Below are 20,575 nucleotides of genomic sequence, written 5' to 3' on the forward strand. Positions count from 1 at the left end.
AAGACAGAATGCTGGTACTAGCTGCACGTACTTGTTATCTTTCATTATTAATACTGTAGGAAGAGTATATAAAACACAGCAAAATACAAGAGAATTATACATGTAATAGAAACATCTCAAGCACTTTATATTTTGCATGAATGGAAATTTAACATTTAAAACCATTCGTTTCAAAGAGGGCGTTAAACCAGGATCAGGAGAATAGGTGGCAGGAATTTTGGAAGAATTTCAGGTGCATAATGTTTACACTTGAAAAAAAAAAGATCTTTCATTCCCTATCTAAAAGCATAAAACCATTAATAAAACCAGTCGAGGTTCTAGAGTGAAGTCTTTTGAAGATGGTTACTTATTGAGCGCGGTGAAGAACGGCAGTCTCAATGGCAGTGTGTACCCACTAGAACAAGTGGTTTCTTTACTGATCACTTTTTGCTTCTCTTCTTAAAGGTTCAACGCCAAACTTGGTTTTACTGTGTATTTCTCTCCCCCTACTCCTTTGCCAGTTAGGACTTTGAAATGATACCAAATAATTTATCTTTCAACTGGTTTCATTCCAGTAGCCTACTTTGGGATTATCTGAGCTTTCAGCACGCTGAAGGGATGCTGCTATTTTCTAAAAAAGCATTTAAATTGATATTACAGTAAAAGATTATTACTGAAGTTGATACTGGTGCTTGATTATTTGACCAGTTTCTCATGTAAGTGACATTAGCAATCACGTTACAGCAAAACTGTGACTTGAGTTCATTGTGTTTTCAGGTCTCTGAACAAAATGAATTTCATTACAAGGCTTTCTGCTTTATGTCTGAGGAAAAGCAAGATGCAACAGAGGCACCAAAGTAGTAGACGACCAGCTGTTCCACTTGGATCTCGGATTTTAACTGATCCTTCGAAGGTTTTTGAGCATAACATGTGGTGAGATGTTTCTTCGAGGCTGATTTTCATATATTTTTGTATACTGTTTACCATGATGACGAACTGTGGGTGTGTGTATATCTAACAATGGACTGCCAGCACAGGCGTTGAAAGGTAGTGCTGTAGAGAACTTGAGGCTGTCACAAGTAACCTGAAAGTTATGAATATATAGAGTTTTGAACAGAAAGCAGTAAGCGATACAGGAGTATTAGAAGAAAAGAAGAATATCTGAATCTGTCTAGAAAACAGAAGAATATCTACCTAAGATATTTGGAAGACCAGGAATTCGTATAATTTGTAACTTAAGAACAAGGAGTATTTGATGAAAATAGAAGTGGTGAATTTAGACCTATATCAGAAATTATTTTCTACATAACTTTAAAATATATTTTTGAATTCTGCCACACACCATTTATGAGAGCAAGGATTTAGCAAAATTCGGAAAGCAACTGGATGTGGCTAATGATAACCAATGGGTAGCATAACAGGAGTAACAGATGGCAAGTTTCAGGGCTTAAGTTTACTTCTTAAAAGTAATCTCCAGTTCCTTAACCTTCCCTTTAGCAGTCCATTTTATTTGTTAATTGGTCCATTTTACTTTATAATCTGAATTACAAAAGTGTCTCTAATAAGATTCTGGTTAATAAAAAGGTCTTACGAATATGACACAGAAGATTGTCTTCTGGTTAATAAACTAGTATCTTAATTACTCTTTGTAGTCTCTGAATTTGGGCTTTACTCATGAGGTAAGATATGCAGATAGATCTGTCACCTATTACTGTTTTGTAAAGCAGATATCCCCAAGCCATGGTCCCCAGCACATAGCACCTTAAGGCCAAATCTAAAGCTGTCTATACTTCTGTAAATTCCTTGGCCAAGGAAGCTGGCTAGTTACTGCGTTAAAAGGGTGTCAAGTTTCTCTCTGTGTTTCATAAATGTGTATGTGCTGTAGTTCTTAAACATCTTCCGGACTCAGGGCGTCCTGCTAGGTGGAAAAATTCTGTACTTCCGTGAATGTTGATTAAAATATAGGCTATATAGTTTAGGTAGGAAAAGATTTGAAGAGAAAGCCCCCCCTTTGTCTGTAACATTGTACCTCGATGGCACTCACTTTTGTTTCACTTTTTTCTTTCTTTCCAAATAACTGATTATGTGTAGCTTCAGTTTTTCTTGCTAGCATTGGGTGACAGTTTAAGACATAGCTATCAAATTATGGATGGATTGAAAGGAACAGGGTTGTTCAGTAAGTGGATCTGCAGATGGATCCATGTCGCTCACAAGGGAAAACAGATGAAGCTGCGTTGAAGCAGAGGTTGCATGGCAGTTGCAAAGGCCTTGATTAATCAAGAACCTGGCTATGAAGTGGGGCAAGGTCCTTGGATCTGAAGCTGACTGAATCAGCAGGGTTCTCACTAGAGAGAAGGGGGATGAGAATGAGAGGTGGTTGAACTAAATCAATCGTGCAGAGTGAGCGTAAGAGATACATCTTCCCTAGCACTGATGTATGAGGATTTGTGTCCTTTTGTTTTCCACTCATCATCATTCGTACTTCATGAAGTGGCATCCTTCTTTTTGCCTGTGTGTGAATTGGCAGGAAGCCTAGAGCTGCTGCCATTGCTGACAGGAATACTAAGCAAATTAAATTTGGGAACTAATTCTTTAGGTATTTACTGTGATCCTTTTCTGTCATTTTGAGACAGAAGTAAGGAATGATGCTAGACATAGGAGCAAAAAATGCTTCTATTTAGGTTAGTAATTGGTGTGGGTTTTGCATGTTAGTTAGAAGAAATAATCAAAACCTATGTTAGCAAACAAGTTAATGGGAAAGGGGTAAGTTGAATATGCAGAACTGAAAGTAGCGTCGCTTGATCTCATGAGGCCTACTCATGTTCACATTTCCTGGTGTGGTTTAAATAGATTGCTTTGCTGCTTTCAGCGTTCACCTTAAAACACTTCTGTGCTTAGAATTCTTCTGCGTTCCTGCCAGCTTGTATTGCTGAGGGAGCTGCCTCACTTGAAGCATCCAAACTGTGTAAAGAATTTGCATTAGAGCTATGCTATGTCCCCTCTTTGGAAGATTTTGATCATGAAGTGCTGCTGCAGTCCTGTTGTTTGGAGTCTTCCATATAGAAATTTCTAGAAAGGAGCAAAGGGATCTTTCTTCAGCTTTATGAATTTCCACAGGGGGACAAAAGGGAAAAAAAGTTGTTGATGAAGATGGAGGACTTCAGGCACCTGTAGTATTGTGTATAGAGCCCTGACAGACAGACAATGATGGACTAAAACTCATCAGCTAAAGCTTATACCACATCAAGTCATACAGTCAGCCCTTCTGACAGATTATTGCTGTCTGAGTAGTCCTTGGTTTCAGCTTGCTAAATAGACAAGGTCAAAAACAGTGATAGCAGTGAGGGAAGCAAGTCTTTCCAAGAGGAGGGCTGCCTGGTAGTGCTCCAGTCATTCAGTTTTATTCTACTACAGCACGTCTGTCAGAGCCTTGACGCTGCACAGGAACATTTGGGATACGAACAAATACAGGAAGGGGAGAGGCAACCTGCTGGGGACAATAATGAGAAATACTTCAGTAGAGATGTGGAAATCACGTCTGAGGCAAGCAGACAAATGCATACCAATTAGTCTCCCACAATTAACAAAAGACAAATAGTGAAGGTCTAAGAATTAAATTACCTTTATGTCACCAAGCATGGAACAGGAAGATGCTCATTAGCTTTTAGAGACAATCAGCTCCTTTCGACTTGGCACCTTGTTCCTTTTCCCTTAGTAACCAATGGTATTTGAATCATAGGCTTTCAGGTGATTGATTTGAGTAGGATTTGGATCTCACATATTACTTGAATTATATTATCTAATTTAATCTGATTTCTGAAACGGTTCAGACTGGATGATTTGGAGGAACAGCTGATTTACTTCTAAAAGCTGGCAGCAGCGTGTTTTTGGACACTCCCCACTGTGGCCTGATCCAAACAGAGTCTGCAGGGAAGGCAGTTTAGTCATCAGGGTCAGATCTTGGCTTGGTTCTGTGACCATTTAATGGATTACTGTTACCACGTTTAATGAACCTCCTTACACAAATATAGATAGCATAGACTTGGGAACCACTGCAGCACTGCTTGTCTTTTCTTAGGAATGCCTCATTCTTCTTTTTTTCTAGATGTTTCCTGTCTCTGTTCCCCAGATCAGTAAAATCCAGCTCATCGATGCCACCTGTCCCACTTGAATAGGTGGACTATGCTCCCTGTTTCAGGAACAGCTGATTCCTTTGCTAAGTGACCTTTGTTCCTCAACATAAACATCACAGTGTGAGCATTCTTGCATCAGTGTGTTTGTTGATAGGTCTATTAGTATAGCCTGCTAAACACAATTCTGATGGGACACTCGAAATACATTCCTAGAAATGCACTCAATTTACAAGAGATACGTTAATCCTATTATTAAGAAAAAAATGCATACTACTTCAGCCTCTTTGCAGTTGGAAGATTTTTTCTTAATCACTTCACTCGAGTTTTACCTAACTAGTAATTATTTTTATCTGTCGTATACTGAAACTTAGTTTTTAACTGTCAGTCTCCTTGTGGTCATTTGCTTGCATTCAAAAAGAAAATATATTTGAGATGGGATAAACAAAAAGATTATGGAAAATGCTATTTAAAGGCTGGTTCTTCGACTGCCTTTTGCAGGGACCACATGCAGTGGTCACAAGAAGAGGAGGAGAATGCCAAGGAAAAAGCAGCAGAGAACTCGCTTGTGAAAGTCCAGTGGGAAGAGCAAGGTAACAACTTCATAATGGCTTAAAAGTTAATATTTTAATGCAACTTATTAAAGCATTTAAAGGTGCTTTAAAGTCCAGCAACACTCTCTTTATTTATACATTCTCTTGTCTAAATTTGCTGGGGGTTTTTTTCCCCTTTGTTGCCTCAAACAATTGTCTCAAAGTGTGGTTTTCTAGTAATTCAGTTCCATATTTGAGCAATTTTGCATTTGTAGGGGGCAATAGGCTCTATGTAAAACAAGTCCATCAGCACGGGGCAGTTGCAAGTTCTGGCTCCTTTTGCAGTTCTTCAGAATAGAAGTTGTACCACACAGGACTGTTTCTTCATCCAAGGGCATGAATTTGCAGCTAGCTAGGTTGCTGGGGATGACAATTCCCATGGACAATATTCAAATGCTTTTTAATGATTTGTGAACTGTTTAGAAGGTTAGTGTTTGTACATGGCACCTTATTTCAGTTAAGTGCCATGAAAGCTGCACTGGTGCCAGCTTGCTGCGTTGGCCATGCTGAGCTCGGAGTGCATCGGGAAGCAGCGCGTTCACTTTGTGTGGAAGGTGTTACAGTGCACCATGCAGAGTCTGCTCTGGAAATGATTAAGGAATTTCAAGCGTGTCTTCAGAGGGGAAACAATGTCTTCTGCAGATATATCATTCTACAGAATGATAGCTCTAGGTTCAAACTGGCAAACTAACCCTAGGCTAAACTCTAGGATAGTCACATGTGCTAAAGCTGGAGTATCAACTTGATACTAGCTTAGAAGCCTGGATTCTCAATTTGTTCCTTTGTTAGAAGCATATTCTGAAAACAATTATTTGAATGTCCTGCGCCTCATTTTACTTAGTGTGTCTTGAATGTGTCAAATTAGATAGTGTCATTGTGATCCTGTGCTCAGTGTCATCAGGCACGTGTTTGAGATTATTTGAATTACCTGTGAATGTGTCTTGGGTTGTGTTCCCTTTGTCTCTTTAAATCCTCTGGGATTGACATCCTGCCCTTTTCCGTTACCTCTCACATTCCTTATCGAAATACAGGAGTGCAGTGTTTGTTTTTCAAAAATGGCATCTGATATTTTCATTTAGTTTATATAAAAAGTTGAAAAAGAGCCCGTGATTGAAAAGTAAGCTGTGCAACTGTGTGGCTCGTTGAACCTTCCATTCTCCATCTACTACCAATTAGAACTGAGTTTGTGCTGGTGAGAAATGGAATAATCAGGCATTTGTCTGTTGCCAAGAAATACAAGAATCCACGGATGCTTCATGTGAATGTCCCTCTGTTTAGAACTTGAATAGGTGAGCATTGCTGATAGTGTTCCTTCAGAAAGCTTCAGCTTCATTCGGCAAGTGCAAGTACATTTTGGCCTATTTGGGTAAACAATGAACTAGGCTGAAGCTAATGAGCAGGTTATTTTGGGCCCTTGGAAATTACAGTAAAGGGGAAAAGACAAGGCAGATTTCAACAGTACCATTATATCACTAAAATAGAAGAGTTCTGGTGAGTCTCATTAAAACCAGATGAGTTAAACTGAGTGAACTCATTATACCACCTTTAGGAATTTTATTTCCTTACTAGCATGTCCATTTTTTTCCTCAGACATGGCTGCTAGTGTGTGAAAGAATCTGTTAAGGAGAAAAATCAGTTGACTAGGTAAGGGATTTTTGTGTCTCAAAAGGTTCTGTGTTTATTAGTTTTGTATGGTTTTACATGCTTCGGAAAATGCAGTAGTCAAGTTACTTAAATATACAAAATAAAACAAAAAATTGGTAATAGTAGTGCATGTGTGGCTATTAAATGGTGCAGGAGGGACCAGTGAGAGAATGGAAAGTGTTCTTTCACCTCAGCCTATAATACTGTACGAACACAGTTTGAAAGGCTGATTTAAGCCATTGCTTTCCTTCATTTCTGAAATTGGGAAAACTTGCTGGGAATTAAAGTACAAGGGTTCTGAGCAGACTTGTAGAAATGTGGTGATTATAACAAGGGGTGGTAATGGTTTCAGAACCTTTTGAGTAGAAGGTTTATTTTTTATACTGAGAATGTGCAACTTGCACTGTTGCAGTGTGGTTGACCTCAGTCAACTCCGCACTTACTCTGTAAAACAAATCTGTACAGTGACTCTGCATGGCTGGATCTTGCCCTGTAATAATACAATCGGATGTATTGAATGGTAAATTTAAAAAAAAAAATGCAGATTTCTAGGACAAGGCGTTCTGCCTCCTCCTTGACACTTCCCACTGCCTGTCTGTGCCTCTAGTGATAATTCTGAGCCTTGTTTATCTCTGAAAAGCTGTGGCGATTTAGGAAGTAGTGTGTTAAGATTTAAATGAGAGTAGTAGGAGAAATGCACCGTATTATTTACTCTGTGCATTTATATTAAGAGAATTAATGGATCAGCGTAATTAACCAGGGACAAAATACAAAAGGCAACGCATTATATGACGTACACTTAGTAAGAAACATCAAGGGTAACGAGAAACATGTAAATGCTTTGGGAATGAGGGCAGAAAACAAGAAAAGCATTTGGTTTGACACTTAGGAGGGTTGAGGAAGGGAAAACCATCAACAAAAGAAAAAGCTGTAGTTCTTATCTTTTGATCAGCCTTGCTTTGAAAGGGTTAGCTGCAGTCCAGTGGGCAGCACAGTTAGTGCTAGCGAGAAGGAAAGATCTTGTTCTGGTACTGAGAAAGAACAGGTTGCAAAGTACGTCCATAGAGTACCTGGATGACTGGGAAAGCAGAAGAGAGAATATTTACTTTTTAAAAAACGGAGGTGGGAGAAGAGTCAGAGATTTAGTTTCGATTCCTGGAAAATTACTGAAGGAGATAATCCAGAGCTTGCAGAAACTGGGTTTGGAAGAGCAAAGGAGACGAATACTAGCCAACAAATATTTTTCAAGAATAAATAATGTAAAATCAAGCTCATTTCCTTCTTGGAGAAGGTTACAAGCCCTGGGGATAAGGAAAAAACAGCAGACGTCCTGAAATTTATCCTTAGTCAGGCTTCTGACTTGCTTTACTTGACATTTTCATATGCAAGTTAGGCAAGCGAGAGCTAATGCAACTGCTTTTGGGTGAACGAATGCCTAGAGAGATCTTTTCAGGATGGCTGTACTGGGCAGAGAAGCGTTTTGTTCTGTGTCCAGTTCTGCTTGGTGTTTTCATTGGTGACCTCAGGAAACAGGAGACTCGAAGATGATATTAAGTGAAGAGACGTTTCAAGTATGACGAAGGACAGGATTAGGATTTAAAAAGATCTAGATGAACAGTGGAAAAAAAAGGATCCGAAAGATAAAAGTTTGCTAAAAATAAATGCAGAATACTTTGCTTAGGAATAATTCCTTGGAAAAAAAAATACTACTTCTGGAACAATTGGCTAGGTAGTCATTTTGCAGAAGTTCTGAGGGTTGTGATGAATCACCAGCTGAATCAGCAGTGTCATGCTGCTGCAAAATGGCAAGCTGGGAGTTATAAACAGGATTACAGCCTGTAAGTCCAAAAATCTTCATTTTCCTCTGTGTTGATAATGCCTGTACCAGAATACAGCACCAAGAAGTAGTAAATCGATTGGAGAGAATCTGGAGAACAAAGCAAAAAAATGATCAGAAGTATAAAAATGATGAGTTCTGTGGAAAAAAGAAGAGAGTTAGGTTTGCACAGTCTAGAAAAGAGATTGTTTGTGGGAGACATAGAAAAAGACTTCCAATAAATAAATAGGTGCTGCAAAGTTCTTTGCTTTATTTGTTTGGTTAATGGGACGAGAATTACTGGACTTACATTGCAATGAGGAAATTTCAGATTAGGTAGTGGAAAAGGTTTCTACCTGTACAGATGGTGAAGGACTGTAATATATAACTGAAGACAGTTGTCAAAACTGGGTGAAAGGTGGCATTTTAAGAAAGGGTTGGCCACATTTCTGTGGAGAAAGGGTATGAATTCCCTGATGACTGGGCAAAATGGAGACTGGGTCTGGAGAACAAGCCTGATGAGGAGCGGCTGAGGGAACTGGGCTTGTTTAGCCTGGAGAAGAGAAGGCTGAGGGGAGCCCTCATCACCACCTCCAACTGCCTCAAGGGAGCTTGGAGAGAGGTGGGTGCTGGTCTCTTCTCCCAGGTGATGGGGGATAGAACAAGGGGAAATGGCACCAAGCTGTGCCAAGGGAGGTTCAGGTCAGAGATAAGGAGGAAGTTCTTTACTGAGAGGGTCGTCAGAAGCTGGCACAGGCTGCCCAGGGAGGTGGTGGAGTCACCATCCCTGGATGTGTTTAAAGAGCGGGTAGACGAGGTACTTAAGGATATGGTTTAGGGGGTAGACAGGAACGGTTGGACGTGATGATCTCAGAGGGCTTTTCCAACCGAGCGATTCTGTGATTCTGTGAAAATATGTTCCAGTCCCATTCTGTGACGTTCTAACGTTCCATTAGAATGGTTTGTGCATTAAAAGTTAACACGAGGGTCTATTGTAAGACTCTGAAGTGTTTTAAAACTAAGAAAGCCAACGTGTTGCATCTGACTGTATTGTTATTTTCTGTCAAGACTACCTTGTTAAATGGTTAAGAGTGAATCACTGTCTATTGGCAATGCAGTGGCGTTTATCACTCCCGTGGATTTCTGATTGATGTGGGGTATTTTGAGAGATGAGCCGGTACTGGCAAATTTGCAATTGTCCATAGAGTTTCATAAATCATGAAATTAATTTCAATTTAGTATTTCTAAATAGGAAATACATGGAGAACATTTAATTAAAAAGATGCATTGCTTTTATAATTATAGACATGAAAGCTTGTCTGAGAAACATAAGATTGTGTATTTTGGTGATGCTATTATGCCACTACATTTAAAAAAGATGCTGAAAGCCTGTCTGCCCTATTCTAAGTGACATAAAATCTAATTAAACCCTCATGGGAGTTATTGTGAGCACAGATTAAGGTAAGACCCCAAATCCATATGTTTTTATTTAAATATGTACAATGTGGGAAACTACACATTTTTAAACTGTGAATTTTGGGCCCAAATTCAATGTTGATTTACAGTATTTTGTAGCTAAGCTCATATTCATCGAGTCTTTGTTTTGATTTGCTTTCAGATAAATATGAGAGAGAAGCCAGTAAATATTGGAACAAATTTTACGAGACTCATAAATGTAACTTTTTCAAGGATCGCAATTGGCTGTTTCTGGAGTTCCCAGAAATTCTTCCAGAAAAAAGGAGAGAGTTGAAAACAGAAGAAAGATCTTCAGAACCCACAAAAATAAATAGTACCAACAGTTTTTCACACAAAAATGAAATGTCTGAGGAAGGAGAAAAAGATTGGAAGGAAAACTTTGGAGGTGGTTCTACATCTGTACAAGGATATGTATATAATAAAAAACAATCGAAACCTCTTAGTGACGGTCCTCAGGGTGTAAACTGTGAAGAAGAACTTGGCAGGCTGGAATCCTTCCCTGGTAGTGATGCCACTTACAGAATATTGGAGGTAATGCACTGCAAATGTTCTGCCCATCATACACAACTCTACTTAATTTCTCAAAAGCCTGATAAAGGCGTTTAGCAAGTGTCAAGAAAGTAAAGATGTAGCATTTGACATGCTACATTGATTTATGGCAGAAACTGTCAGAGAAACCTAGGATCTGTGCTTTGTTTTCCCTTTAAAGTTTCTCCCAAATCAGACTTAAGGCTGCGTTTTCAGATTCCATTTTCACTGGAGGTTGGGTTTCTAATTTCCTAAGGAAAGTTCTGTCTTAGTGCTCTGTCTTAAAGTGCAAGTACTTGACACATTCTTGCCAAATGGTGAAAGAATATTGCACTTTCCTATTCAGTTTGAGAGATGGATTCTCAACTTTAGAAAGACATTGAGGAGAAACATGGTCAAAGTGGTGATTTGAGAATTGTGGTATGAGCTGTTTATACCTTTTCTGTCCAACATACCTTCAGGTCTAATGGGTCCTCCCTACCCACTAATTTGAGACAAAAATAAAAAAATAGGAAGTTTTGTTTACTCATTTATTTTAACTTTTTGTTTCTGTTCTGGTTTCAGGTTGGTTGTGGTGCTGGAAACAGTGTCTTTCCTATTTTGAAAGTTCTATGGTATGTAGTGCTGGATTTTCAAATATGAGAGTTCTGTTCTCATCTTCTTCATTTTCTTCAAATGTTGGTGCTGTAGCAGTGCTGCAGGAAGCGTTGAGTGAACTGTTTGACAGCCCTGAAATTCTGATTGCTTGCAGATCACTGCTAATGTTGGTAGCATCAGTACAAGATGCTCCTTATACTGGTCAGCCCTAACCTTGGGGAGACCATATTTGCTGACGAGGTTTGTCTTCAGGTGTGTGCTGGTGTTGGCTGGGATAGAGTTAATTTTCTTCCTCGTGGCTAGTATGCAGCTATGATTTGGATTTGTGCTGAGACTAATGTGATAGCACACTGATGTTGTAGTTTTTGCCAAGCAATGTTTACATTAAGCCAAGGAATTTTTCAGCTTTTCATACTGCCTCCGTGTAGAGAAGACGGTGGGAGAAGACACAGCCAGGACCCAAACTGACCAAAGAGCTATTCCATAAGATGTCATGCTCAGTATATAAGCTAAGGGAAGTTGGCTGGGGGCTGGTGTGGTCACTGCTCAGGGACTGGCTGGGTGTCGGACAGTGGGTGGTGAGCAGTTGTATCTCTTGTTTTTCCTGGGTTTTGTCTTTGTTGTTTTACTTTTCATTATTATCAGTAGTAGTATTTTTATTTTATTTCAGTCATTAAACTCTTCTTATCTCAACCCATGGGTTTTCTTACCTTTTTCCTCCGATTCTCTCCCCTAACCCACTGCAGGGGGCGGGAGGTGAGTGCGTGGCTTTGTGGTGTGTAGTTGCCAGATGGGGTTAAACCATGACCAGGTGCATTCAGACTGGTTTCTTATAGTTATTCTCAGGCAGGTGAAATATTTTCTTGTCTGATATGTCACCATAAAGCTACCAGATATCTCTTCAAAAGACCGAAATTGGAGACATACATACAGACAGATTTGAGACAGATAATGGCATGTGATCTACGGCTAAGAAGTTGTATTATTTCTGAATTTGGCTGGTACACTTTGTCATATTGCTTCAAGTTTTAGTGTCAAGGAAGGTACAAGTCCTGTATTGCATTATTTCCATTCCCTGAAATGTCTTAATCTACTTAGCTTCCAGTTTTAGAAAAAGCTGTTATGACAGCATGTCCTCCCTTCCATGTCAGTAGGAAGGTTTTATTGGGAAAGCTGTGTACGTATTGGGGGTTGAAATAGATTTCTTTTTATTCATGCCTCCAAGAGCCTGAGTACGGCACAGCTCATTATTCTTTAAATGAATTCTGATGGCTCTCATCGCCACTATACTGAAGTACTCTGGTTCAGATATGGAAACAGAGAGCAGGAGGAATCAAGTGATGCACCAGGGTCACACATAAAACCTCTCAGTGTCAGTGATGCATCTTCATCCCAAAACAAATGCTTTGCTTTAGACAGCATATAATGAAAGGGGATCTCTGTTTCACACAGAAAGTTTAGGAAGTAACACTATATAGAGAAAAGATATCGTGTGGCTGTATTAAAAAAGGTGAGACAAGCTTTTGTGTTTTCCTCACCAGAGGCATTAGTCATGTGTTGGCATTTCTGATAATTAAGAACCCGCTCGTGAGGTATTTTTCCTGGAGATCTCTATTCTTATGCAAATCCTTCAGTCAGTCACATAGGTTAGTACATTGAACAACTCATACGCTTGTCCTGATGGAAACATCTCTTATCTCTTAGCAGGCCTGACTTTGTAGCATGGTTGGTTTTACTCTGAATTTAATAAAATACACATTTGCCTTTTGTCTACATATAAAAAGCAGGCGGTGTCACGTGTGAGTGTAGCTTGGCTACAAAAAAAAATTTCCACTCAGGTTTGTAGTGCAACTTTTAATCCACTTACCCTGCCCCCCTGAAAATCTGAGTTATCGCAGTCACCATCCAGATTGAGCTGTGTCTTTGTTTGAAGTTGACTTTCTACATAGCTCCTACTCTGCTCTAAAAAAAAATAGAAATAACATCCTGACAAGTCATCCTTATCCATGGTGTAAGTATCTAAAGACACCAACTCTCATGGGGGGCACAGAGCTGATGAAAGTTTTGCTCAGCAATAGAGATGGGATCTGTTTTGCTCCACAAGGGATCTCCTGCTGAGCCCTCAGACAGAAGTCACTAACTCAGGTGTCTATACTGTGGGAACTTACAGGCACTGCCAGAGTTCATTGACTCCCTTTCTAAAGACACCAACGGTCCAAAATCTCAAATATTTTTTAAGAGGGATGAATTGATCATGAGGTCACCGTGAGGACGTCGCTCTGTAGGTTTTGAGAAGCTTGCTCAGTTTTTCTGAAATTAATTTTTTGGAGGTGAAACAGAATTACCCCTAGAGTTACTAGTGTCTGATGAGTGGTATGAGGATATTTGCAGCTGGCTTAGTCTTGGATGGGAAAGGAAGGGAAAAGAGTGCTACAGGAAATTCTCGTTCATCTTGGCTTACAAAGCAAAGGGATAGTGGAGGGAAACAGCCAATACTTCTTAATCTAATCAAAAGTACAGCAAGGTGGCATATGGGATCCCAAACCTCTTCAGAAATTTGGATGACACTTGCAACACCCCACCCCCACCCAAATCGTATTGCTAATTAAACTGCATAGATGGGCTAAGGGAGACTTGGTGCCTTGCTTCTGTAAGAAAATGTGACCTATTAATGTGCATTTATGTAATACAAGACTAGGACATTGTCATCAATCCTGACAGCCCTCTGTGACCTTCTTTCTTTTCCTTTTCACTTCCTCCCTGACAAGACTATAATTCTCCTTTTTATACTAACTGCCTGATGGTATTCTTATGGATTTTTCTGCCCTGTTGGTTCATTACAACCTGTGTGGCTTTCCATGTGCTAGACATCAATAAGGTATGCTTGATCAAACCTGTGGAGAACCCCAAAGGGCCCTCTGTAGTTGATGAACACTGATGTAGGCTTTCATCTTTTGCAATAATAATGTTTTAACTGGTTTTCGTTTTGTTTTCCTAGCAATGTACCTGGAACCTTTCTGTACTGTTGTGATTTTGCTTCAGGAGCAGTGGAGCTGGTAAAGGTAATTCATATGCTCGCTTCAGAGTACCTTGTAAGCCTGTAATTCAGGAGGCTGCCAGGAAGCCGTCCTCATGAAAAAGAAAGTAATGGCTTTGACAACTTTTAACTGAAGTTTTCAATATTCCAAAGAACAAAGTCTTACTCTATGCAGAGACGAATGAATACCATCAGTGAGCTTGCTTCTCAGCTTGAGTAAGATACCAGACAGAATAGGCTTTTATATGAGATGTTTTACAATGCTGAATAATTGAAGAAAAAAAGTTTCTTGAGTCACAGTAAACGTATTAACTACTACTGTTCTCTCTGTGCCTCTTTTCATCTTTTTCCTGGCAGTCTCATTCGTCCTACAATTCAGCCCGGTGTTCTGCCTTTGTTCATGATGTGTGTGATGATGCTTTACCCTATCCTTTTCCAGATGAGATCCTGGATGTCATTCTCCTTGTCTTTGTGCTCTCTACTATTCATCCTGACAGGTAAATGAAGACTAAAGGGCAAAGCAAATGGGTTAAATCTCTTTTATCACTGGAGGTTTTCAACACTATCAAAAGAAAATGATGAATCCTTAATTTATTATTTAGTAAGCTATGTTACATATAAAACAGTGTCTTTTAAATGCTGTTTCTCATTTTCAGGCTTCAAGAGAAAAGCTGGTCAGGCTAATTAATTAGTGAGCCTCCTGTCCCCATCAAAATACAAAGGGTATATTTTAACTAAATAGATCCTATTAAAAGTGACAGTGCTTCAGGAAAATTACAAATTAAAAACCAAACCACTGGTCTTCTAGAAGGAAATCATTTTTCATGATCAAACCCAAAGATTGGTGATTTAACACCTTAGATATGTTGATAAAGACTTAGGTTGTCTATCTAGTCACAGACAAATGCATATGTGCAGGCCTTTTGAACCAAAATGCCTTCAGAATTTTGTAGCTTGTTTGGATTAAGAAAACTTGATCTAATTTTCATGCATAGTGTTATGTTGAGTGCTGTTAGCCTTGTTACTAATGCCTCTCAATGTCTAATGAACCAAATTTTATGACTGTTAAGGCTGGCTGATTGTGAAAATGCCCTTTTTTAATGGGAAAAATGCAAAAGAGGGCATGTAAGTTAAACTCCTTGACTCTTCCTTAAGCCAGATCATATGAAGGGGAATAGGTGCTGTATGTGTGGTAATAAATTTATTGCTTTAAGAATGTTGTTAAAATGGGCTTGGCAAACAGGACAGTATTTGCCTAAGTTTGAGAACAGTTTCCATGCTTCCCTGCCTAAGCTATTAATGATTAGCTTTACAGAATGATCTTTCCCATATAGGATATTGCTCCTTCCTGTTTGTTCAGAGATGAGCACATGAGTCATGCAAAGTCTGGGTCCAGATTTCAAAACCACTTCAAGCAGTACATTTCAGATGTCTGTAAGTGCAGTGATGCTGCCAGGAACAAATTGGACAATAGAGACGCATTCACTCCATCGCTTTTGGAGAAGCAGTAATCAGACGTTCTGTCAGAATTTCTGTGTATCTTTTCCCATTAATCATTTAACAATGTGTTTTTCTTTTTTTCCTCCCCCCCCATGTCAGCATCCAGAGTCTGACATGGATGCTTTTGTGTGTGTGTGTGTGTATGCACAGGTACAGATCTCTGTGTAATTGCGTTGTAAGACCCACTTTCCAAAGATTTGTTCATCATTACTGTCACCTCCTGGAATTAAAATGACTGCATAAAGGCAAATGTAATCCAGATTTGTCTTGCTTAGTATACATTTTTTTCTGGAAACTTGGGAAGTGGGAAATGAAAAAGAAAACCAAGAGAATGATGATGCAGAACTTAAGTACTTTGGAGACCTGGAAAATGTACATGAGAGGGACACTTTTGTATTCAGCACAATTACTACTTAACTGATTTCAGGCTGTTGTGTTTAGTTTTTGGTAATTGCTACTCTTGTACCTCATTTTTAACACACTTCAGTTCTGCAAGAAGTCCCTTTTAAAGAGTGGTTGCAGAATTTGAAAGGCAGCTGTATCATTAATATGCTCTAGTTGTACGGGATGAGATTTCACAAAGCACTTTCGCTTCTTGTGCATGTACTTTTTGTTTTTACATACACAGAACTTATGTCTGTACAGGTGAAGTCTGTAATTCCATGCACAGCTGCCTGTCATGCAAGGTCTCTTGTTCTTAGGTGGTGCTGCCTTTTCTGTCTGTGGCAAAATACTTGGTTGCCTGTGTTGAGCATGAGCAAAGAGGACAACTTTTAAAGCACTTGGCTTCCTCTGAGGGAATTCTATGCTTAAAAAGCGTGTGCTGCTTGTTGTTGCTCTTTGTTTGTAGATATTTTATTACTTTCTGCTGAACTACCTCCTAATTCTCTCCCTTAAAAATCAAGGTAAGATGCCTGCAGTGGTGTTGCACTAATGCTGTTATGGTCCTTATGGTCCACGTGATCCTTATGCTTGAGTTCTGACATTCTTGGGGCAAGGGGATAAGACCACCTGAGAGACAGGGATGGTGTAAGGGTGTTCACTAGGTACACAGTAATAGTATGCAGATTTTGTGTAGCTGAGGAGGGCTTGTTCTTCCTTAGCCCTTTTCACATACAGCACCCTGCCTTTCATTTCTGTTCATTTAGCATTCGCTCTGGCTCTACATGTTCTACATGGTTTATCCACTTCCCTGGGGGAAGAAGGGTTGAATTAGGCAAGTGGACTTTTCTACCTTGTAGCCTAACAGGTGCAGACTGCCTTTTCTGGTCTTTGATGTGGAAAACCTGACTCCTTCAGTTTGTTCTGAAACAGTGAGGCAAACCCAGACTATTATTCATTTTCAATGTATTTTGCACAATAGTGCAAATGTATTTATAAGAAGCTTCAAGGTAAGGTTAAAAAGTGAGAATGAAGGTGCTCTGGTCTAGTGAAGGGGAAAGATTCCTATTGCATGTACAGCAAGCTGATGTAATCTTGATAAGGAAGAGCTGACGTTAGATACCACCAAGACTGACAAACTCGTCAGCACTTTGGAGGATGGAGACTTCCCTCCTATAAGTAGCAATATCTCCAGATAGAGTTCTGCCAGATTCCTCTCCTGAGGTACCACTCAGATTCTTCCTTCCATCCTCAACCATTAGGTGTGGAGACACTGATTTTGTGTGTATGATCAGTATTTCCATAAAGAAATCGGGTAAGTTTTTGTCTGCCTTCAAGGTGCTTGATTTTGCTGTGTGCAGCGATAAGGCTCAGTCTAGCTCAGCAGTGCACATAGAAACCGTTCATTCGTTGTTCATCATATGACAAATATGGGTCATTGCCTGACCCAGATGACTCCTATACTCAAAAACTGTGCTTCAATCCATCCTTGAGATTCTGTTGAAATGAAGAAAAAGAGCTCTTTCCAGTTTCTCTTTCCAGTTTCCCTTACAATTCCTTTAAAATTTTTGATTGAGAGGCTTTTTTTGGAAAAAGTTCATCCTGTTCACTAGTGCCTGACCTTTTTATAGTAAATATAAACACATCTTCTCACTGTAGTTTCAGAAATCTCTGTATATCTAGAAAAAACATCTAGAAAAAACCAGTTATGTCTGTAAATTTCACCGGTATCCCATCTATTTTCTAAGGATGCAAGGGGTTGTAAATAGGTTGGCTAAACTACTGAAACCTGGAGGAATGTTGTTATTTCGAGACTATGGAAGATACGACACAGCTCAGCTGCGTTTTAAAAGAGGTAATTCCTGAACGCTCTTGTAGCTCACTGTTCATTTTAACTCTCTTTGAGAAAAAGTGACGTGTCCTTTCTCATTACTGCTCTAATTTCTTAGGTCGTTGCTTGTCAGAAAATTTTTATGTACGAGGAGATGGCACCAGAGTGTATTTCTTTACCAAAGGTATGCAGTGGTATAGTTTTATAGAAAGGAATTGTGTCTCTCAAGATGATTTGGGTTATAAAAGCTCATCTTAGAACAGGAAATTTTATTGGCTTTTCTTTTTTTTTTTTAATTCTCTGTTTTTACAAGTCCAAAGTTAAGAAATCTTAGTTGTTGTAGGAAAATAATTCCCTTCTTGCATCTGGGGTCCTGCAAGAGGACTTGCAGACATCACTGGAATTTCTCTTTGTCTAAGTGTCTTGTGTCTAAATGTATGCTCTAATTCTGTTATTGAAGATGTACTTGATTTCTTTCTTAAAACAGATAAATATGGTTGGAAGGACAGTTGGTAGCAGCACTCTGATACTTTGTTCTTCTGTGTTGGTGCATCTGAACTCTGAGGCTGCTCTTCCTGCGGGGGCTAAACTTAAATTCCTGGTCATGGATGCTGTTGCTTTTTGCCCATCCACTCACTTGGTTCTGTTGGCAGTGAGCTTAGACTGGTATTTTAGCCCAGCTACTGGGAATTGTGAAAGTGAGCATAACAGTGCTTTTCTTTTTCTTTTTCCTTTTTTTTTTCTTTCTCCTTTTTGCCCTCTCCAACCTAGACTGTAAGTAATAGAGATGGATCAGGACTGATCGCAGACTGAGTAATTTTAGAAGTGAGGAGGAGGATCTGGGACATGTATGGAAAATCACTTGAATTCAAAGAGCCTCCTCAGTTTTTAAATGTCTTGTTTTGTGCTTACTCATGACAAAAAAGCTGAAACTTTTCCAGTGGTGACTGACAAGAATGAGGTGATGACATCTGCGTAAATGTGTGGGTTGTCATTTGGCAGGTGAAAGAGCTTTGTCTTCATCATATGCAAACAGTGACCAAATGGCGGGCTTTTGTTTTCCTCAACTCTGGCACACTGAACTCTTCGAAGAAAGGGGATCTGTGACTGCCATGAGTAATAACCAGTGTGGTTTGGGCCTCAACATAACATTTTTTACTGTAATACAAATAGAGAGCTGTGAAAATGCATTTCTAACGAAAGACTTCTTACAGGCAGTTTCCTTGATCTTTCAAATCACAAAACAGGTAGAGTTCTATCTTTGGTTGAACTGCACGTTGTTAGTTACTGCATCCTATAAATGTCTTTTTTTAATTACAATAATGCTTTATGCCTGAAATCAGATGAGGTGTGCGACATGTTCAACTTGGCTGGATTAACCGAAGTACAGAATTTAGTTGATCGGCGACTGCAGGTAAACAGGAAGAAAAAAGTGAAAATGCAGCGAGTTTGGATACAGAGCAAGTTCCAAAAACCATTGCTGCTACCTCTGAGTGATCCCGAAGAAGCCACTGGAAGGCATACGTAAAGATAATTGCACCGTGAACTCCAGAAACTGAAGGAGATTTGAGTATGTATCTTTCCTACAAATCTTGTGTTAGCTACTGAAAAGGAGAAATATATTGACCTGAGAACCTAACAAAAAGGGATTTCTGACTTCTGCTTTATATGCAATAAAGGGAAATGCTTTATTCATAAGTGTGACGAGGCATTATTTTACTTCCTTGAATATGAACAGTCAATAAGTATAAGCATGTACCTTGTTCCTGTTGAAATTCACAATGTAGAAAAAGTTTTAGACTGAAGGATCGTTGTTTCAGAGATTTAGAGAACCAGAATATCTGTTCTCGTTACCACTGCAAACTGTGCTGTGTTAATTTCTGAGTCACGTCTCTTTTAACCACTGCGTGTCTTGCAACTGTGTTTCCTCTTTGGGGGGAAATTCCTTGGTGCATAAATAATGATTCAAAAATCTCTTTCTCATTTGCATGTAAGTTATCATTTCATCCTAACTGCATGTGCTGTGCATACCTATCAGATTAGTCACCGATGGGCGTCCTCCGCTGTGACCGACTTACTCCTCTGAAGTCTCCACTTTGCATCTACACGCTCATCAGAAACACGCCAAGCTCAAGGTTGGGTAACAGCTTAGTGACACACACATTGTATTTAAAGCATCGTAGGTTGTAAGCAGAACATCACGTTGAAAAGAATTACCAAAATGCCAAAACGGTGCTGAAACCAAGTAGTTAACATTTGCCTGGAAAAAGACAAGCGGCATTGTTATTACGTGTCAGATGCACCAGAGGGGGGAGCAAAAAGAGTAGTCCGGTTTATTAATATTGTTATGGGGTAATATAATCACACTAAAATTGCAATCTACATGGCAGCTGAGATGTTTTTATTGTTTACAGAGAGAGGTTGGCTTCTTTGGGCCTGAGTCTTAGAATAAGACACACAGTGATTCTGTATTGACCCTGTGGAGAGACAGTGAAAGGACAGGGCCGCACGAGTGCGCCCATCACTTTTAAGAAGAAAACCAAGACGTGAACACTGTTTTCAGGTGCAGACCATGATACTGAGGCTGTTGAGATGTGCTATGTGCGATTTAAAGATGTGCTGTGTGCTATTTAAACGTAATTTTACAATCACTTGGCCACAAGCAGGAGATAACAAGAAAGAGGTGAACGAATAAAATCAATCTTACTTCAACAGGGATATCGGATGCATGTAATCGATAACATGCATGCAGATTTGAGTGCCATTAATATAGTGACACACTCAATCTCTTTGCTTGCTTTTGGTTTAGTCTGAAGGATAAGCATGTCACAGCTGACAACCCATTTCTTTGCAAGTTGTAGCTGGTAAGCTAAGTAGAACTGTCTTCTAGAAGAAATAAATTACCTAAATTTAGATGCTAAGTATCCTCATCCCCTCTGACAAGATAAAGGACCTGCTTAATTTCCATAAACCCCAATCTGCTTTAAGAACGAGGTGCAATAAGGGGTCTCTGAAGGTAGGATCTGATCTTGCATTTCTGGTGTATTCTAAACTCTCACTAAA

General features: G+C 39.4%; 1 protein-coding gene across 1 annotated transcript; it reads left to right on the forward strand.

The window, feature by feature from the left end:
- The first annotated feature begins 760 nt into the window (after positions 1–760).
- On the forward strand, positions 761–19,040 carry LOC104533829 (methyltransferase-like protein 8). The gene is made up of 9 exons (XM_010190308.1): positions 761–912; positions 4,611–4,702; positions 9,781–10,169; positions 10,731–10,780; positions 13,762–13,825; positions 14,158–14,297; positions 17,430–17,536; positions 17,631–17,696; positions 18,856–19,040. Exons 1-9 carry the CDS (start codon positions 770–772, stop codon positions 19,038–19,040), a joined length of 1,236 nt encoding a protein of 411 aa, XP_010188610.1. The 5' UTR covers positions 761–769.
- Positions 19,041–20,575: the final 1,535 nt, after the last annotated feature.

This window comes from Mesitornis unicolor, unplaced genomic scaffold (genome assembly GCF_000695765.1).
Source record: "Mesitornis unicolor isolate BGI_N332 unplaced genomic scaffold, ASM69576v1 scaffold40848, whole genome shotgun sequence".
NCBI classification, from domain to species: Eukaryota; Metazoa; Chordata; class Aves; order Mesitornithiformes; family Mesitornithidae; genus Mesitornis; species Mesitornis unicolor.

What these genes read in the sequence shown, in the direction of transcription:
- LOC104533829 (XM_010190308.1), top strand. Translation starts at nt 770, where the DNA reads ATGAATTTCATTACAAGGCTTTCTGCTTTATGTCTGAGGAAAAGCAAG. An exon ending in CCACTTACAGAATATTGGAG is followed by an intron (nt 10,170 to 10,730) that starts GTAATGCACTGC and finishes TTCTGGTTTCAG; the next exon opens with GTTGGTTGTGGTGCTGGAAA. An exon ending in CCTATTTTGAAAGTTCTATG is followed by an intron (nt 10,781 to 13,761) that starts GTATGTAGTGCT and finishes TTGTTTTCCTAG; the next exon opens with CAATGTACCTGGAACCTTTC.